Source organism: Balaenoptera acutorostrata, chromosome 6 (genome assembly GCF_949987535.1).
Source record: "Balaenoptera acutorostrata chromosome 6, mBalAcu1.1, whole genome shotgun sequence".
In the NCBI taxonomy this organism is placed as follows: domain Eukaryota; kingdom Metazoa; phylum Chordata; class Mammalia; order Artiodactyla; family Balaenopteridae; genus Balaenoptera; species Balaenoptera acutorostrata.
Genome location: NC_080069.1, coordinates 92,441,309 through 92,461,529, shown reverse-complemented (window position 1 = coordinate 92,461,529; position 20,221 = coordinate 92,441,309). Strand labels below are relative to the sequence as shown.

Here is a 20,221-nt window from a genome sequence, read left to right as displayed (position 1 = left end):
AAAGTAAATGAAGTGCAGTCTGAAATCACTTTTCACAGTCACCTCTCATGCTGTCTACTGACATGGCTTCCTCACTTGCTTCAGCATCTGATCTGCCCCCAGGCCTCAAGCACCTGTGTACCACAGGCAAGAAAAGGTCCACATGGTTATTAAGGGCAAGGTGGTTTTGGAGAAACCATTTCTCTATTTAAGTGAGTTTACTTAAAAGATTAATCTATTTAGCCCTTAGCAATTTAAACACAGAATACACTGAGAAGTTATTCTTACTCTCCCTATACATAAGGTCATTAGGAAATATTAGAATGCCCTAATGGTCAGGAAGAGATTAAAAGGAAACATATCTGAGCTCTAGCCTATCATCCCAAAACTCTGGGCAACAAGAGTTTATAAATTTTTTTTCTACGTTATGACTATCCTCAGTAACTAACTTCCCAGAACCAAACCAAACCAAAAGCATGTAACCTTTTTTTTTTTTTCTTTTTTAAAATAGCTCTTTACATTTTATAAAGCAATTTAGAGGTTTAGGAACATGTTGTCAAAAGTCAAGAAAATCCTTAAGAAGTTCCTGTTTCTAAAGGCTTCTAATATATTCTATTTTACTTAATGGGTCTAATTTATATGGCAAACATCCATTTCTCATCAAATATGACAATGTTTAATAGTCTTATTTGTGGAAAGGATTAAATATATTTTGTTACACTCAAAGGAGAAGCAAATGTTACTGACCTTTATTGTCTGCTGCTATAAATCCCAAGATGTTTTCATGACGTAACATGACGGTCTGATAAATCTCTGCCTCACGGAACCATGAACGTTCTTCTCTAGAGGAGAATATTTTAACAGCAACTTCTTCTCCTCTCCATTTTCCTCGCCAAACTTCTCCAAAACGACCTTTGCCAATACTTTCTTGTAACACAATAGTTCTCGCAATTGTCCTCTGAACAAGCAATGGTAAACCTAAAGATAAAAATAAATAGTATTCAACACAAACAATCAATATCGGTACCTGTTTCTAACACCACGATAGGCGTTAAAAGAGTGACTCAGAAAGGGTTAACTCCTTAAAGGAACTTACAATCTCACTGAGGAAAGATAGAGTAAATTTTCAAAAACAATAATTCATGATAAAAGGAAAATAATAAATAAAATAAAAGAATCCAGAAACTCCTGCCTAGAGAGTCAAGGTAGGCTTTAAAAGATAAGCTGGATTTAGACTGTCCTTTACAGAAGGGATAGGACCAAAGAAGAAGACAAGGAGGTAAGGTGTTTAGGTAGGAGGAATATGCAAGCAAAAGTAGAAGAAACAAATGGCTGATACATGTTTAGGGAACCAGCTTAGATAGATAAGCAGAAAAAGGATGTATGTAGTAAAACAGTAGAAGAGAAGAGAAGAGAAGCTGCACCAGAATGTGAAGAGTACTGAATGCCCGGCTCAAGATGACCAATGAGAGCTGTGGGTGAAAGAGGAACTAGTAAACATTTCCATTCATTTCATGAAAGGAAAGAAATAATTTAAAAATCTTATTTCAGAAAGATGAGTCTGGTAACAGTTTTACAAATGGGAGGAGAAAAGTGTGTAAGCACAAGAAATGTAGAAGTAAATTTGGTCTAACTTTTAATAAATCAGTAAAAATTATCACAGAAACCATTTCAAGACAAGCAATTTACCAATTTACGCACCAGGAACTGGCTGCCTAGGCGACACTAATATCTTAAGGAATGATGCCAAGTAACTTACCTTGGTGATGAGACATTGGCAGTTTTCTCACCAACTGAACTTGCCTTACTATAAAATACATAGTTTTAAATATTACCACACTTATTTCATTTACATAAAAGTATTTACTAACTACCTACAAAATTTAAGTAACACTATATTTGGGACTATTCCAATTCCCCATGGACTAAGAACTGTCAAATTATACTGACACTGACAAAATATCAGTGTACATCATGTTCTACAGTATTTTATTTATACAGTCTAATACACATAAATTTGTGTCACTTATAATCTATCTTGAGTTGCCTGCTAGATCAAATTAAACTAATGGAAGTAAATAAAATTATCTGGTCTCTTTGATTCTCTGGTATGAAATACTTATAAATCCAAATGTTAAACCTTTAAGTTGTCTCTTTTCATCTTTAAGTTTCTCAAATAGATCCTTCCTTCCCCTTGCTCTATCCATCCTCCCTACTTCCTGCAAAGTAGTTAGCAGTCTAATTGTAAACAATCGTTTTTATAAGGAGACTGCTGGTTAAAAATAAATCTGTGAAAAATCCTTATTTAAATCAAGGAGCTCTTTTGTATTATGAATAACCAATTCCTAATTATGTTGTTTACAGTAGACACTAGCTTACTAAATTTTCTTAAAGCCTTTGAACAGGGCCACACCATGTACTTAAAGATTTAAAGTATACTTAAGAGTTCATTTCAGGAGGCTGATCTGGAAGTTAGAAATGCAGGGAGTAAAGAAGAAAGGGAATAGCAAATGGGAAGTCTGAAAATGCCTGACACATTCAGGACTCACGCAGGGTCAAGAAAGCCTAACAGGACAAAGAAAGTCTTTGTCTTCCCCTTCACAACTGGATTCTAGATGCAGAACTGGAATTAAAAATCAAATCTAGATTTATCATATTATCTGTATTTGGTTACCATAACCCACATGAAAATCTGAGCATTTTTAAAAAAGTAATAGTTTTCTTCTAAAGACAAAAATAAACAGGCCTAATTCAGATCTCTATATTCTCTGCTTTACTTCTGTACCTTTTAGAACTGCTTGAGAGAAAACTTCAACAGGGAAACAGGGTCCAAGCACCTTTACATGCAGTGAACAACAGAAATAAGACCTGAAGGACATGCATGCATTAAAGAGATCATAAGCATGAATGAGACATAATAAACATTGGCCTAAAAGAGACGCACACTCTCAAAAACTGGCACACAGGGGACTTCCCTGGTAGCACAGTGGATGGAACTCTGCACTCCCAATGCAGGGGGCCCGGGTTCGATCCCTGGTTGGGGAGCTGTATCCCGCGTGAGTGCCACAACTAGGGAGCCCATGTGCCACAACTAAGGAGCCTGCCTGCCGCAACTAAGACCCAGCACAACCAAATAAATAAATCTGGCCCACATTTGCGTGTTCCCACATACTTTGCAATCTAATGACAGCTTAAATATGGGCACATGCACAACCTGTGATTCAAATAAATGCAACAGGGATACAATTAGCTTTAAGTTTAGAGCTAGGTGCCAGAACCCATCTCTCCATTGTCTCCCTGCAATTTCTAAGTTAAAAGTACAGTCTTTGAAAGGGAGAGATAGGGCCTTTCCTAAATTATGGTCATATAGTACTGAGTAATAAACATTTGAATTCATAACATAAAATGTTTTATCTTTTCCTCAATGAGTGAAAGAACTAAAAAGGATATTATACACAGACATTTGACTTACTCAGAGGCATGAGTCCCATTCATGAAATGGCATTCAGGCTTTATAATAAATAGAAGGAAAAGCAATGGAATTTTCTGCTGTCATTCAACAGAAGACAGCTTCTGTCTGGATAAATCTGAAAGCCATTAACACAGAATAAACTATGACAGGGAAGGAGGCCTTAAACCAGCTTTTTTGTACAATGCAGCAAATTCATACTGTATATCAGATTTTTTTCCAAATATCTTTTCAATAAGAATAACACCTGTCATTTGGATATAACTTTACAATCTACCAAGTGCTTAAGTGCTTTCACACAAACATCTCGTTTCATTTGAACCTCACAACAATCCAGTAACGTACACTGGGCAGGGTTCATTACTTTCATTTTAAAGATGAAATAACTCAGGCATGAGACATCAGCTAACTGCCCAAAGCCACAGAGCTGGCAAACAATGCAGACAAGTTTTTGCAGGGTGTAAAAGGAGGCATAAAAGGAGGGAGAGAAGCTTTCAGACAATAGAGCTGGGTCCCTGACAGATCTAGAAATATAGATAAAATGGAAAAAGAACAATTCCATTCTGTACTACAATTCCATTCTTCATGTCTGTATCTTAAAAGGTAAATAAATATATTCTTATTCAGAAACTGCCATCCAGACAGCAATTTCTTTTAATCCTTTAGGTAGGCTTGCTCTCCTTGAGGCCTGATACATACCACTGTGCCAAGTGGCATGAGCTGCTTTGATTTCCCTCGGTGTAAGTGTGGCAACAAGAGAGCAGGTCCAAGGGATTAATTCCAAATGATCTAAAGCCACCCTAATTTTCTGTGACTTTGGCCCCTGCTTATCATACTTTTTTGGTCCAGGTTAGCTTCTAGAATGAGCCAGATATTCTTTAGGAACCCTTTGAACTAACTCAGAATCAAAGGGGAACCCTAAAATAATCTCTCTCCACTCCTCCACCACTCCTGCCCAAAGACTGTCACATCTTCAGTATAAGGCTGCTCCATCTCAATCCAGCCAGTCACTGCCTCCCTCCTCACAACAGTCACAGGGATCCCTAAAGGCTGCCTTAAGAGACCCGGGCTCCACCGTAAGCCTGTATGTATCCTAGCAGTCATGGGCAGAACTCACTTACTGAATACGTACGGCCAAATTCTACAGAAGAAAACTTCATGTCATGAAATCAGTTTCTTCATATTTAAATGAATAAACATACATACATATACATGAATATACCTTCATTCCCTTAAAGACATTTGTCATTATGTGAACTTTCTGTATCATCAGATGTGATTTTGTGCTTCAGAGTCGTATTCCTTCCCCAGTCACAATTTCTGCTTTAAAGTTCCTTCAGGGACTTCCCTGGTGGCACAGTGGTTAAGAATCTGCCTGCCAATGCAGGGGACAAGGGTTCGAGCCCTGGTCTGGGAAGATCCCACATGCCATGGAGCAACTAAGCCCGTGCTCCACAACTACTGAGCCCACGTGCCACAACTACTGAAGCCCACGCGCCTAGAGCCCGTGCTCCGCAACAAGAGAAGCCACCGCAATGAAGAGTAGCCCCCACTCGCCACAACTAGAGAAAGCCTGTGCACAGCAAAAAAGACCCAATGCAGCCAAAAAATAAAATTAATTAATTAATTAATTTAAAAAAACAAAGTTCCTTTAATCACTTGATTATAAAATTCATGAAATTTTCATTATACATATTTTTAAAATCTTTTTATCCGTGAATCTAGCCCTTATTTGAAGTTAATTTATACTTTTTAAAGGACAGTACATCTCATTTAAAAGTCCTAACAAACCACTTTAAGTATTATTATCAACAGTATCTGTCCCATATTTCTGATGAGGAAACAGAAGCCCAAGGAGAAAACATGGTTTAACCAAGATCAGACAGCCAATCAGTGACAAAGCTTGCACTGGAATCTAGATCTCTTAATTCCTGGCTAGGAATTAAGTGTCAAATTACAATACTGTAGAGGATAGGAGTCTTCTTCTCTTAGTATCCTTCCAAAGCACATGTAAGAAAAAGTAAAAAATAAATCCCTTTTTGATTTAAATATGAAGCACTGATTGCTATGCCAAAATTTGCTTCAGGTAATTAGATAATCTATTTCTGATCCCACAAAAATCAAAGAGAACTGAGAAAAGCAAATATCAGAAGGGCCATGGATCCATAAAGCTATATTAAATAAAAAGGTGGTCAGACTTTTTTCTAAAGTGAGAAAATGACTAAAAATTCATTAGTTTAATAAAAAACTAGGCCTGAGCCAGAGACAGCAATTTAATGTTGAAAAAGCAAATAACCTTCACAATTCCAAACACACTCTCTGTCATGCCTGCTTTCAATACAAAAATAAAGCTGCTAAACAGTCCTGAAGAGAATGGGTAAACTGCAGATTATTTGAACATCTGTGAACTTCAGCCTCAGCTACAGAGGAATAACTGTCTTTATTCTCACAGAGTCATGAGAAGGTGAGAATGTTTTCAAAGTTACACAAATGTGAAGGTGACTTACTTTTACTGCTCAAATAAGTCAGTCAATTCTATTTGTCCTTACTAAACTAGCCGTGGTCAGATACAGACCTAGCTTAAAGACCTTTATTAGGTTCAACGCTGGAGTAGTATTCACACTATCCCAAGTTTTAACATACTAAGCCAACTGGCTTAGCCAACTAATAAATAACACAGTTAATTTTAAAAAGACATCTTAGGAAAAAGAAAAAAACAAATACATTACCTGATCCAGAACCCGATGTTGTCATATCATAAATTAAATCTTTTAACGTAGTACCCTCTGAAATAAAGGGGCGATCTAACGAAGGATCCTCTTCATTTGGCACTCGATGGTGAATGACAGTGCGGTTATGGCAGATATAGACCATCAACATGAGTGAGATGCAGACGAAGCATACTGGTCCAGCAATGACAGCTGCCAGTTCGACAGGACCAAGGCCAGATGATGGCTTTCCTGGAAAAGGGCCTCAAGTGAAATAAACATCAACAACAATAACACTGTAGGCGGCATCCACAATTTCCTAAATCCTCCACATTTCCTGCAGTTGGCCACTACCACCATTAGTCAGAGCCTCATTACAGCAGCTCATAGAGCTCAAACCCGTAACAAGTGAAGCACTTAATCTTCTCCCATTGGCTCTCCTTTTATGATCACCAGCTCTGTCAACATCCACTTAGTCTTCCTTAAGTCTTGAGCCATCCCCTAAATAACAAGGCCAGCTACCACAAACACTGTAGGACCACCCCCCACCCCACTTAGCCCTCTCAGATCGCTAATAGAAGAACCAATAATCTGGAACAACTCCCATTAAATATTTCTTCTTAAGTCACTGTCTTCTTTTTTCTTTTTTTTTTTTTTAAAGTAGTTTAGCTTATCTTCTTATTCCAAGGCTAGTATATGCTCATAGCAGGAAAAAAAATTAAAAAGTATAAATACAGATGAGCAAAATTTTAAAAAAAATGAACTACAGCCTCACCATCCCCCCCAAACTCACCTGTGTATATATCTCCACCAATTTTTTTTCATGCAAAAATATATCCTCTTTTTTTAATAGAGTTTGCATGTGTAAACTTTCTAGTTTATTTTAATCACTTAGACTTTATTAATTAAAGACTTTTTTTTATAATCTCTTTTAACAATTGACAATTTGCATTGTTTCAGAAACATTAATTACAACTATTTTGGCATTCATTCTGACACATGCTGGTTCATGGCTCACCACCCTTTCTTTCACATCACATCTTTATCATTCTTGAGATCTTTATTTGGATTGATTTCATATGATAAAGACTCCTAATTCTAGTAATTCCTTTCAGAAAGAGTATATGGGTCCTTATACACTGAATACTTAATTATCTAAAGATGCTTGTTGCCTTTATATATGAAAAATCTTGGCTCATCTAAAGAATTTTGGGTAACAAGCAATATATGATATTCCATTGCCTTCTGGTATTTAAAAAAAGCAAAAAATCTGAACTTTTTTTTTCCTTTTATAGGTAACCAGTGTTCACTTGTGCTGAATGTGTGCACAATTTTTCTTTATTCTTGAAAACTGATAGTTTTTTCATTATATATATTTGGTTAAGTATTTTTTCATTAATTTTACATAGTATTTCTTCTCTCTTCTGTCCTTTTGCCTTTTTCTGGTTTTATGCTAAGCATATTGGATCACCTAGATCTGTCCTCTATGTCTCTTAATTTGCTCACCAACTGTCTTTTTCTCTGAATTGTAACACAGTTTCTCAAGTTTGTCTTGCTTTAAGCTTGTCTCACACTTGACAATAAAGTTACAACATCCAGTCTGCTGTTTACTTTCAATACTGCATTTTTTAAAATAATTCATCAATTGAGCTTTTCATCTGAAAGCGATCTTAACAACTGTGAAATGTTCTCATTTCATTGTGAACAACTGAAAACGGACCTTGGACTGTCTGAAAGTTCTTCCCTAACATGTTGTAAGTGTATTTCATAGGATGACATCTACTCTCATTTATCCAGTTCAGTTCACTTCTTTTGAACCATGGAATCTTTCCATTTGGTAAATTTTTTTGCTGTCTGATTATCAGGGACCTGGGAATGAGGTATTTGTGTATTTTAGCATTAAAAATAAAGTGAGCTCTTCATAAGGTTTTGTGAGTCTCCATTCTGATATTTCAAGCCATTTCAAACAATGGAAATGGGGAATTCTGGAATTATCATTCACCTTGTCATATTAGAATTGCAGATACCTATTAAAAGTCAGAAAAATTTAAAAAACAAAAGAAAAATTACAGTCTGACAGAGCTTTGCCACAGGGACCTTCTCTGTCATGCTGAAGATTTGGTTTTACTTTGCTGTTATCACTCGAACTAGGTGGAGGACTGCCTTCCTTTTACAACTGGCAGGACTGGCCCTTTTCCTCTGAGCTACAGCAGTGCTTCCTACTTTAATTAGCATGATGCCTAGACCAACTCTGAGTGGAAAGTGAGCACTGAAAGCAGATGCTTCCTAAAGGAGAATTGAGAGTTTGCCCCTGTAGCCTAGCCTCACACCCAGCCCCTCAGCTTAAGGTATTGGTGGGATTCTGCAAGAGGGTCTTTCACCTACTTCTTTTCCTATAGTTAGTCAGTTCTTCACTAGTCTGTTACAATCTGCACTATAAACTGCAGAGTTCCTCACAACTATAGGCATGTGGGTGGCATTTCTTCCATTAATTCTCTTAGCATTAATATAGGTTTTCCTCATTTTTGTATTCCTTTGATTATTATAGTAGGTATTTTGGATTTGGGGAAAGTGCCAGAAGAGTTAAACAGATGAGCTCAGACTGGCATCTTAAATCAGAACCTTAGAATTAATCTAATCCTAAGCATTATGAAGCTTTCAAATCCCTGGCTCTTCCAGGACATTTTAAAATATAAACTATGGTGAAGGACCAAAAACCTAGAAATCGTATATAATAATTTATACATAAAGATCACAAGGCAAGGTGATATTACAAAATGAAGGCACCTGGACTGTTCAGTGCTGCTCTCAATTCCCGCCCATTACTGACTGCTTTAAAAGGCTGGAGCATTATACAAGGAAAAAAATTCACTCTGAGGACAAAGTAGGGATACTCTGAGGACATATTGCTATGGTGGGCTTTATCAGGATTCTCTAAAGGAGGCTACCCTTTTAGGCACAACAGACCTCAGAGAAAGTATCTTGGAACCACCTTCTCAAACAACACACACGCAGGAGTCAGGATCTTGGCTACCCTTATAACTCTAGTACTTTGGACAAGTTACTTCTTGCCTCTATACTGAATAAACTGGGGTAGACAATTTCTAAGATCCCTTCCAGCTCTAAAATCATAGTCTAAGAGCTTTTCTTGTAGTATCAAGAAAAAACTTACACAATAACTTACCAACAGTTGGGAGTTCTATTTTATTGCAATGGTCCTGATTGCAGCAATATGTTGTAGTAACAGACCCAGTTTTTGAAGATGGTGCACATACAAATGGCCTGTCTCGTGGAATTAGGTCGATTTCAGCTATACACATGCTATTATGTATAACTTTGTCTGTGGTCTCTGTGACAGAGACAAAGCAGAGCCCATCTGTGACACAAGTAAAATTGTCTTTTGTACAAAGGTGGCAGAAACACTGTAATGCTGGGGGGAAAAGAAAAGATCCTATCAGAAAAAATTCTCAAGGTTAACAATTTTAAATTATCCCATATTCTCTGTACTAATAACATTCCTGATTCTATTATAATTATACAATTTCTTTGCTCTGTTCAAAAAACCAAACTCTTTGTTAATCTGAGAAGTTCCAAATTCTGTTAAGAAGCACACATATGTAGAAGCCAAACATGTTGAAATTTGGACCCAGGCTTTTTCCTAAAACTTTTGGCTTCCAAGTATAGAAAAACTGTTACGTGCAATTTCATCAATGTAAGGCAAGCATTTGCCCTCCCATTTGAAACAAAGTACACTGAAATTTATAAAGGTTATACTTATTCTTATCAGTCCAAAAGTAGGCATTCATATATTCCCCCGACTGGGGAGCAATGTGAAAATACTACCACCTCCTCACTGTAGGTTGGAAGTGTCAGGGTAAGTTTATGGTAATGGAGTAATGGAAATAGATTTGTATTGAGCCAGACATTCCTTTCTCCTTTGCAAACCCCCAAAAGACATGTATCTTCTAACTAGGATTAGGGTACTTTCTCATAAGCAAGGTAACAATACATATGTGCTCCAATCACACAGGCAACTGGCTACAGAAATGACTGGAGAAACACTAGCTCCATGCCCACTTTTATCTATTTGATCTTTATACTCAACTTAAGGGAAGTCTTCTAATTATCACCAGCACCTTCCCATACACACACACAACCTTTCACTAAGCTCTCCAACAAGATTAAGTGTTCCCCAAAGCATACACTGCTTACCATAACTGTTATTTTTTCCTCTCCCTCATGATCCACATCTAGAACTAGGCCTGGTACACAGCAACATTCAAAAAGTGCTGAATGAGTGACAGATCACTAGGATCTCATGAAACAACAAAGCACACATATGTCCTTGAGTCCAATCAAACTTTACAATTACATGTTGGCAAGGGCAAAGGAAGAGTCCAGGTTTGCAGAATGGCCATCTGTGATGAGAGGTCTACTGTAACTAGAAAAAGAGTGGCTAGACGGGCAGGCCAGAAGAAAGCTAGCTAACTCTGAACAGCTAACTTGGTGTGCAGGAAAGGGTTCACTCAGCAGGCCCAAGTTGATCAAACCTTGCACATCCCCAAGAAAGGCCTGTCTTCAGGACTGGCCCTTGGCCAGTTCCTGGGAGATGAGCTCTGACACCTTGAAATATTCTCCCTGATAAGAATGCTGCAAACCCTTTGTGACTGAGCCCCAATGAAAACCCTGGACACCAGGGCTCTGGTGAGCTTCCCTGGTTGGCAACACTTCACATGTGCTGTCATACATCATTGCTAAGCTATGGAGTGCACCTGTGCTACTGCACTGGGAGAGGACATCTGGAACCTTGTACTGGGTTTCTCCTGGACTTTGCCCCATGAGCCTTCCCTTTTCCTTTAGATGATTTTAATATGTATCTTTCCACTATAATAAATAAAAACCATGAGTATAACAGCTTTTCTGGGTCCTATGAGTTCTTCTAGCAAATCATCAAGCCGGAGGATGGTCTTGAGGACCCCTAACTCACTTGCTAAACCCAAACTCAAGGAACATCAGCATTACCTTAAGCAGCTGCTTCCTGGTTGCTAGCTTAATTAGCATGCTTGTCTATTATCTTTACAGACCAGGAAAGTTTTACCTTAATCATTATAAAAATTCTTTTCTTTCTCCATAGATAATTCAGTTCTTTGAACTAAATCCTCCCAAGCATGAAGAGAATTCAAGAAAAGTATAAGAAAAAGATACAGTTATAATCTAACATTTAAAAGACTGTTAAAAGAGACAGTAGTTTATTCATGGTGAGGTTTGGTGGTGATTGTAGGTTCCCTGGGTATAATTTCCTAAGGAGGGATTCTGAACCAGGAATCCACGGACTGGCTTCAGGGATACAAGGATCCCATGAAACTGTAGGCCAAATGTTGTACGTATTTACCTTTTCAAGGAGAAGGTTTATTGCTTTCAACAGAACCAAAAAGTGGTCTATCACCCACAAGAAATTAAAACCACCACAGGAGATTGTCATTATTCTCTCCCGAATCCTCTTTACTCATGATTAGTCATTCAACCAATGTTTTCTAAGCATTAGCTTTAACAGCTGCTCTACCAAAAGCTTAGTATACAAAGATTTGTAACTCATGGTCATAGCCCTTGAGGAGCTCCAACAACCAGTGAAGGAGAACATTACAATACACTGTAGTAATTGCTATATATAAAAATACTGCCCTGAATACCTCTCCCTGTTCTACGATCTTCATGGCTCCCTTAGAGTATATGAAATAAGAGCTAAACAGTGGGTCTAACAATTAAAACTTCTACTTTGGGGTTCCAACTTACTGCTCACATTACAAATGCTATCCTGGGCCATACACATCTCATCATTATGATAATCATGTCTTTCATGACCTTGGTCTTTACACATACTATCTCTCTTCCTAGTTGAAACCCACCCTCTCGTCTTTTAAGACCCTATTCAAACAAGGTCTTTTCCATGATGTGATCTAAACCTCTCCCCTACCCATAAGACAACTGGGTGACTCCTTTCAATTTTTTCCCATAGCCCTCTTTGCATACCTTTAGGTTAGCACAAATCAATCTATTTACACTTTGCCGTTAAAGTGTCTCTCATTACATTAAGGAGGGCCAAGTTTTTAAAATTTGTTTTATTTTCCCATCTTTGAATCCTGTACTCCTAGACAGTGATCAGCAAAATATCTGCAAGGGAGACCTTCAAGATGGCAGAGGAGTGAGACGTGGAGATCACCTTCCTCCCCACAAATACATCAGAAATACATCTACATGTGGAACAACTCCTACAGAACACCTACTGAACGCTGGCAGAAGACCTCAGACTTCCCAAAAGGCAAGAAACTCCCCACATACCTGAGTAGGGCAAAAGAAAAAAGAAAAAACAGAGACAAAAGAATAGGGACAGGACCTGCCCCTCTGGGAGGGAGCTGTGAAGGAGGAAAGGTTTCCACACACTAGGAAGCCCCTTCACTGGCTAAGACGGGGTATGGCAGGAGGGAAGCTGCGGAGCCACGGAGGAGAGCGCAGCAACAGGGAAGCAGAGGGCAAAGCAGAGAGATTCCGCACAGAGGATCGGTGCCAACCAGCACTCACCAGCCTGAGAGGCTTGTCTGCTCACCCGCTGGCCAGGACGAGTGGGGGCTGGGAGCTGAGGCTCAGGCTTCGGAGGTCAGATCCCAGGGAGAGGACTGGGGTTGGCTGTGTGAACACAGCCTGAAGGGGGCTAGTGCACCACAGCTAGCTAGGAGGGAGTCCGGGAAAAAGTCTGGAACTGCCTAAGAGGCAAGAGACCATTGTTTCAGGGTGTGCGAGGAGAGGGGATTCAGAGCACTGCTTAAACAAGCTCCAGAGATGGGTGTGAGCTGCGGCTATCAGCGTGGACACCAGAGATGGACATGAAAGGCTAAGGCTGCTACTGCAGCCACCAAGAAGCCTGTGTGCAAGCACAGGTCACTATCCACACGTCCCCTCCCAAGACCCTGTGCATCCCGCCACTGGCAAGGTCCCATGATCCAGGGACAACTTCCTTGGGAGACTACACGGCGCACTTCAGGCTGTTGCAACGTCACACTGGCCTCTGCCGCCGCAGGCTCGCCCTGAATTCTGTACCCCTCCCTCCCCCTGGCCTGAGTGAGCAGAGCCCCCGAATCAGCTGCTCCTTTAACCCCGTCCTGTCTGAGCGAAGAACAGACGCCCTCAGGTGACCTACACGCAGAGGCGGGGCCAAATCCAAAGCTGAACCCCAGGAGCTGTGTGAACAAAGAAGAGAAAGGGAAATTTCTTCCAGCACCCTCGGGAGCAGCGGATTAAATCTCCACAATCAACTTGATGTACCCTGCATCTGTGGAATACCTGAATAGACAATGAGTTATCCCAAAATTGAGGCGGTGGACTTTGGAAGCAATGATATATATATATTTTTTTCCTTTTTCTCTTTTTGTGAGTGTGTGTGTGTGTATGCTTCTTTGTGTGATTTTTGTCTGTATAGCTTTGCTTTTACCATTTGTCCTAGGGTTCTGTCTGTCCGTTTTTGCTTTTTTGTTTTGTTTTGTTTTAAGTATAGTTTTTAGTGCTTGTTATCATTGGTGGATTTGTTTTTTGGTTTGGATGCTCTCTTCTTTTTTTTTAATTACTCTTTAATTTTTTTTATTTTTAATAATTATTTTTTATTTTAATAACTTTATTTTATTGTTTTCTTTCTCTTTCTTTTTTTCTCCCTTTTTGTCTGAGCTGTGTGGCTGACAGGGTCTTCATGCTCCGGTCAGGTGTCAGGCCTGTGCCTCTGAGGTGGGAAAGCAGAGTTCAGGACATTGGTCCACCAGAGACCTCCCGGCTCCACGTAATATCAAATGGCAAAAGCTCTTCCAGAGGTCTCCATCTCAATGCTAAGACCCAGTTCCACTCAACGACCAGCAAGCTACAGTGCTGGACACCCTATGCCAAACAACTAGCAAGACAGGAACACAACCCCACCCATTAGCAGAGAGGCTGCCTAAAATCATAATAAGGTCACAGACACCCCAAACACACCACCAGACGTGGTCCTGCCCACCAGAAAGACAAGATCCAGCCACATTCACCAGAACACAGGCACCAGTCCCCTCCACCAGGAAGCCTACGCAACCCACTGAACCAACCTTAGCCACTGGGGGCAGACACCAAAAACAACGGGAACTACGAACCTGCAACCTGCGAAAAGGAGACCCCAAACACAGTAAGTTAAGCAAAATGAGAAGACAGAGAAACACACAGCAGATGAAGAAGCAAGGTAAAAACCCACCAGACGTAACAAATGAAGAGGAAATAGGCAGTCTACCTGAAAAAGAATTCAGAATAATGATAGTAAAGATCCAAAATTTTGGGAATAGAATGGAGAAAATACAAGAAACGTTTAACAAGGACCTAGAAGAACTAAAGAGCAAACAAACAGTGATGAACAACACAATAAATGAAATTAAAAATTCTCTAGAAGGACTCAATAGCAGAATAACTAAGGCAGAAAAACGGATAAGTGACCTGGAAGATAAAATAGTGGAAATAACTACTGCAGAGCAGAATAAAGAAAAAAGAATGAAAAGAATTGAGGACAGTCTCAGAGACCTCTGGGCCAACATTAAACGCACCAACATTTGAATTATAGGGGTCCCAGAAGACGAAGAGAAAAAAGAAAGGGACTGAGAAAATATTTGAAGAGATTATAGTTGAAAACGTCCCTAATATGGGAAAGGAAATAGTTAATCAAGTCCAGGAAGCACAGAGAGTCCCATACAGGGTAAATCCAAGGAGAAACACGCCAAGACACATATTAATCAAACTATCAAAAATTAAATACAAAGAAAAAATATTAAAAGCAGCAAGGGAAAAACAACAAATAACATACAAGGAAATCCCCAAAAGGTTAACAGCTGATCTTTCAGCAGAAACTATGCAAGCCAGAAGGGAGTGGCAGGACATATTTAAAGTGATGAAAGGGAAAAACCTACAACCAAGATTACTCTACCAGCAAGGATCTCATTCGGATTTCACGGAGAAATTAAAACCTTTACAGACAAGCAGAAGCTAAGAGAATTCAGCACCACCAAACCAGCTCTACAACAAATGCTAAAGAAACTTCTGTAGGCAGGAAACACAGGAGAAGGAAAAGACCTACTCTAACAAACCCAAAACAATTAAGAAAATGGTAATAGCAACATACATATCAATAACTACCTTAAATGTAAATGGATTAAATGCTCCAAGCAAAAGACATAGACTGGCTGAATGGATACAAAAATCAAGACTTGTATATATGCTGTCTACAAGAGACCCACTTCAGACCTAGGGACACATACAGACTGAAAGTGAGGGGATGGAAAAAGCTATTCCATGCAAATGGAAATCAAAAGAAAGCTGCAGTAGCAATTCTCATATCAGACAAAATAGACTTTAAAACAAAAACTATTACAAGAGACAAAGAAGGACACTACATAATGATCAAGGGATCAATCCAAGAAGAAGATATAACAATTGTAAATATTTATGCACCCAACATAGGAGCACCTCAACACGTAAGGCAAATGCTAACAGCCATAAAAGGGGAGATCGACAGTAACACAATAATAATAGGGGACTTTAACACCCCACTTTCACCAATGGACAGATCATCCAAAATGAAAATAAATAAGGAAACACAAGCTTTAAATGATATATTAAACAAGATGGACTTAATTGATATTTATAGGACATTCCATCCAAAAACAACAGAATACACTTTTTTCTCAAGTACTCATGGAACATTCTCCAGGATAGATCATATTTTGGGTCACAATTCAAGCATTGGTAAATTTAAGAAAATTGAAATCATATCAGGTATCTTTTCCGACCACAATGCTATGAGACTAGATACCAATTACAGGAAAAAATCTGTAAAAAATACAAACACATGGGGGCTAAACAGTACACTACTAAATAACCAAGAGATCACTGAAGAAATCAAAGAGGAAATCAAAAAATACCTAGAAACAAATGACAATGAAAACACAATGACCGGGCTTCCCTGGTGGTGCAGTGGTTGAGAATCTGCCTGCCAATGCAGGGGACATGGGTTCGAGCCCTGGTCTGGGAAGATCCCACATGCCGCATAGCAACTGGGCCCGTGAGCCACAATTACTGAGCCTGTGCTCCACAACAAGAGAGGCCGCGATAGTGAGAGGCCCACACACCGCAATGAAGAGTGGCCCCCGCTTGCCACAACTAGAGAAAGCCCTCGCACAGAAACGAAGACCCAACACAGCCATAAATAAATTAATAAAAAAAAAAAGGAAAGAATTTCCATTCAACAGACCAAACAACATAATAAAGTTTCTTGAGGCAACTCTTTAAAAAACAAAACAAAACAAAACACGATGACCCAAAACTTACGGGATGCAGCAAAAGCAGTTCTAAGAGGGAAGTTTAGAGCAATACAACCCTACCTCAAGAAACAAGAAACATCTCAAATAAACAACCTAACCTTACATCTAAAGCAATTATAGAAAAAAGAACAGGAAACCCCCTAAAGTTAGCAGAAGGAAAGAAATCATAAAGATCAGATCAGAAATAAATGGAAAAGAAATGAAGGAAATGATAGCAAAGATCAATAAAACTAAAAGCTGGTTCTTTGAGAGGGTAAACAAAATTGATTAAACCGTTACCCAGATTCATCAAGAAAAGAAGGGAGAAGACTCAAATCAATAGAATTAGAAATGAAAAAGGAGAACAACTGACACTGCAGAAATACAAAGCATCATGAGAGATTACTACAAGCAACTATATGCCAATAAAATGGACAACCTGGAAGAAATGGACAAATTCTTAGAAAAGCACAACTTTCCAAGACTGAAGCAGGAAGAAATAGAAAATATAAACAGACCAATCACAAGCAATGAAATTGAGACTGTGATTAAAAATCTTCCAACAAACAAAAGCCCAGAACCAGATGGCTTCACAGGCGAATTCTATCAAACATTTAGAGAAGAGCTAACACCTATCCTTCTCAAACTCTTCCAAAATATAGCAGAGGGAGGAACACTCCCAAACGCATTCTACGAGGCCACCATCACCCTGATACCAAAACGAGACAAAGATGTCACAAAGAAAGAAAACTACAGGCCAATATCACTGATGAACATAGATGCAAAAATCCTCAACAAAATACTAGCAAACAGAACCCAACAGCACATTAAAAGGATCATACACCATGATCCAGTGGGGTTTATCCCAGGAATGCAAGGATTCTTTATTATACGCAAATCCATCAATGTGATACACCATATTAACAAACTGAAGGATAAAAACCATATGATCATCTCAATAGATGCAGAAAAAGCTTTCGACAAAATTCAACACCCATTTATGATAAAAACACTCCAGAAAGAAGGCACAGAGGGAACTTACCTCAACATAATAAAGGCCATATATGACAAACCCACAGCCAACATCGTTCTCAACAGTGAAAAACAAACCATTTCCACTAAGATCAGGAACAAGACAAGGTTGCCCACTCTCACCACTATTATTCAACATAGTTTTGGAAGTTTTAGCCACAGCAATCAGAGAAGAAAAAGAAATAAAAGGAATCCAAATCGGAAAAGAAGAAGTAAAGCTGTCACTGTTTGCAGATGACATGATACTATACATAGAGAATCCTAAAGGGGCTACCAGAAAACTACTAGAGCTAATCAATGAATTTGGTAAAGTAGCAGGATACAAAATTAATGCACAGAAATCTCTTGCATTCCTATACACTAATGATGAAAAATGTAAAAGAGAAATTAAGGAAACACTCCCATTTACCACTGCAACAAAAAGGATAAAATACCTAGGAATAAACCTATCTAAGGAGACAAAAGACCTGTATGCAGGAAACTATGAGACACTGATGAAAGAAATTAAAGGTGATATAAACAGATGGAGAGATATACCATGTTCTTGGATTAGAAGAATCAACATTGTGAAAATGACTATACTACCCAAAGCAATCTACAGATTCAATGCAATCCCTATCAAACTACCAATGTCATTTTTCACAGAACTAGAACGAAAAATTCCACAATTCAAACACAAAACACCCCGAATAACCAAAGCAATCCTGAGAAAGAAAAACAGTGCTGGAGGAATCAGGCTCCCTGACTTCAGACTATACTACAAAGCTACAGTAATCAAGACAATATGGTACTGGTGCAAAAACAGAAATATAGATCAATGGAACAAGATAGAAAACCCAGAGATAAACCCACGCACATATGGTCACCTTATTTTTGATAAAGGAGACAAGAATATACAATGGAGAAAATACAGCCTCTTCAATAAGTGGTGCTGGGAAAACTGGACAGCTACATGTAAAAGAATGGAATTAGAACACTAACACCACACACACAAATAAACTCAAAATGGATTAAAGACCTAAATGTAAGGCCAGACACTATTAAACTCTTAGAGGAAAACATAGGCAGAACACTCCATGACATAAATCACAGCAAGATCCTTTTTGACCCACCTCCTAGAGAAATGGAATAGAAACAAAAAAAAACAAATGGGACCTAATGAAACTTAAAAGCTTTTGCACAGCAAAGGAAACCATAAACAAGACAAAAAGACAACCCTTACAATGGGAGAAAATATTTGCAAATGAAGCAACTGACAAAGGATTAATCTCCAAACTTAACAAGCAGCTCATGAAGCTCAATATCAAAAAAATAAAGAACCCAATCCAAAACTGGGCAGAAGACCTAAATAGACATTTCTCCAAAGAAGATATACAGATTGCGAACAAACACATGAAAGAATGCTCAACACCACTAATCATTAGAGAAATGCAAATCAAAACTACAATGAGGTATGACCTCACACCAGTCAGAATGGCCATCACCAAAAAATCTGCAAACAATAAATGCTGGAGAGGGTGTGGAGAAAAGGGAACCCTCTTGCACTGTTGGTGGGAATGTTAATTGATACAGCCACCATGGAGAACAGTATGGAGGTTCCTTAAAAAACTAAAAATAGAACGACCATACGACCCAGCAATCCCACTACTGCGCATATACCCTGAGAAAACCATAATTCAAAAAGAGTCATGGGGCTTCCCTGGTGGCGCAGTGGTTGAGAGTCTGCCTGCTGATGCAGGGGACGCGGGTTCGAGCCCTGGTCTGGGAGGATCCTGCATGCCACGGAGCAACTGGGCCCGTGGGCCGCGGCTGCTGAGCCTGTGCGTCTGGAGCCTGTGCTCCGCGACGGGAGGGGCCGCGATGGTGAGGGGGCCCGCGCACCGCGATGAAGAGTGGCCCCCGCTTGCCGCGGCTGGAGAGGGCCCTCGCACAGAGGCGAAGACCCAACACAGCCAAAAATGGATGTAAAAATAAATGAATAAATAAGACCCGGTGCAACCAAATAAATAAATAATTTAAAAAAAAAAAAAAAAAAGAGTCATGTACCACAATGTTCATTGCAGCTCTATTTGCAATAGCCAGGACATGGAAGCAACCTAAGTGTCCATCGACAGATGAATGGATAAAGAAGATGTGGCACATATATACAGTGGAATATTACTCAGCCATAAAAAGAAACGAAATGGAGTTATTTATAGTGAGGTGGATGGACCTACAGTCTGCTATACAGAGTGAAGTAAGTCAGAAAAACAAATACCATATGCTAACACATATATATGGAATCTAAAAAAAAAAAATGGATATGAAGAACCTAGGGGCAGGACAGGAATAAAGACGCAGACATAGAGAATGGACTTGAGGACACAGGGAGTGGGAAGGGTAAGCTGGGACGAAGTTGAGAGAGTGGTATGGACATATATACACTACCAAATGTAAAATAGCTAGCTAGTGGGAAGCAGCCGCATAGCACAGGGAGATCAGCTTGTTGCTTTGTGACCACCTAGAGGGGTGGGATAGGGAGGGTGGGAGGGAGACGCAAGAGGGAGGGGATATGGGGATATATGTCTATGTATAGCTGATTCACTTTGTTATACAGCAGAAACTAACACACCACTGTAAAGCAATTATACTCCAATAAAGATGTTAAAAAAATAAATAAAAAGATAAAATTTAAA

General features: G+C 39.1%; 1 protein-coding gene across 2 annotated transcripts in view; it reads right to left on the bottom strand.

Moving 5' to 3' along the window:
* The window catches only part of TGFBR1 (transforming growth factor beta receptor 1), a 59,992-nt gene that overhangs the window by 15,433 nt on the left and 24,338 nt on the right, over positions 1-20,221 (bottom strand). Inside the window, exons 2-4 of one of the 2 annotated variants that reach the window (XM_057549362.1) lie at positions 9,341-9,586; positions 6,178-6,420; positions 727-957 (exon numbers count right to left, since the gene is read on the bottom strand). In XM_057549362.1, coding sequence (XP_057405345.1) covers positions 727-957; positions 6,178-6,420; positions 9,341-9,586 — 720 coding nt within the window. The remainder of the gene's footprint in view (positions 1-726; positions 958-6,177; positions 6,421-9,340; positions 9,587-20,221) is intronic. The other variant, XM_057549363.1, reaches the window with a different exon arrangement.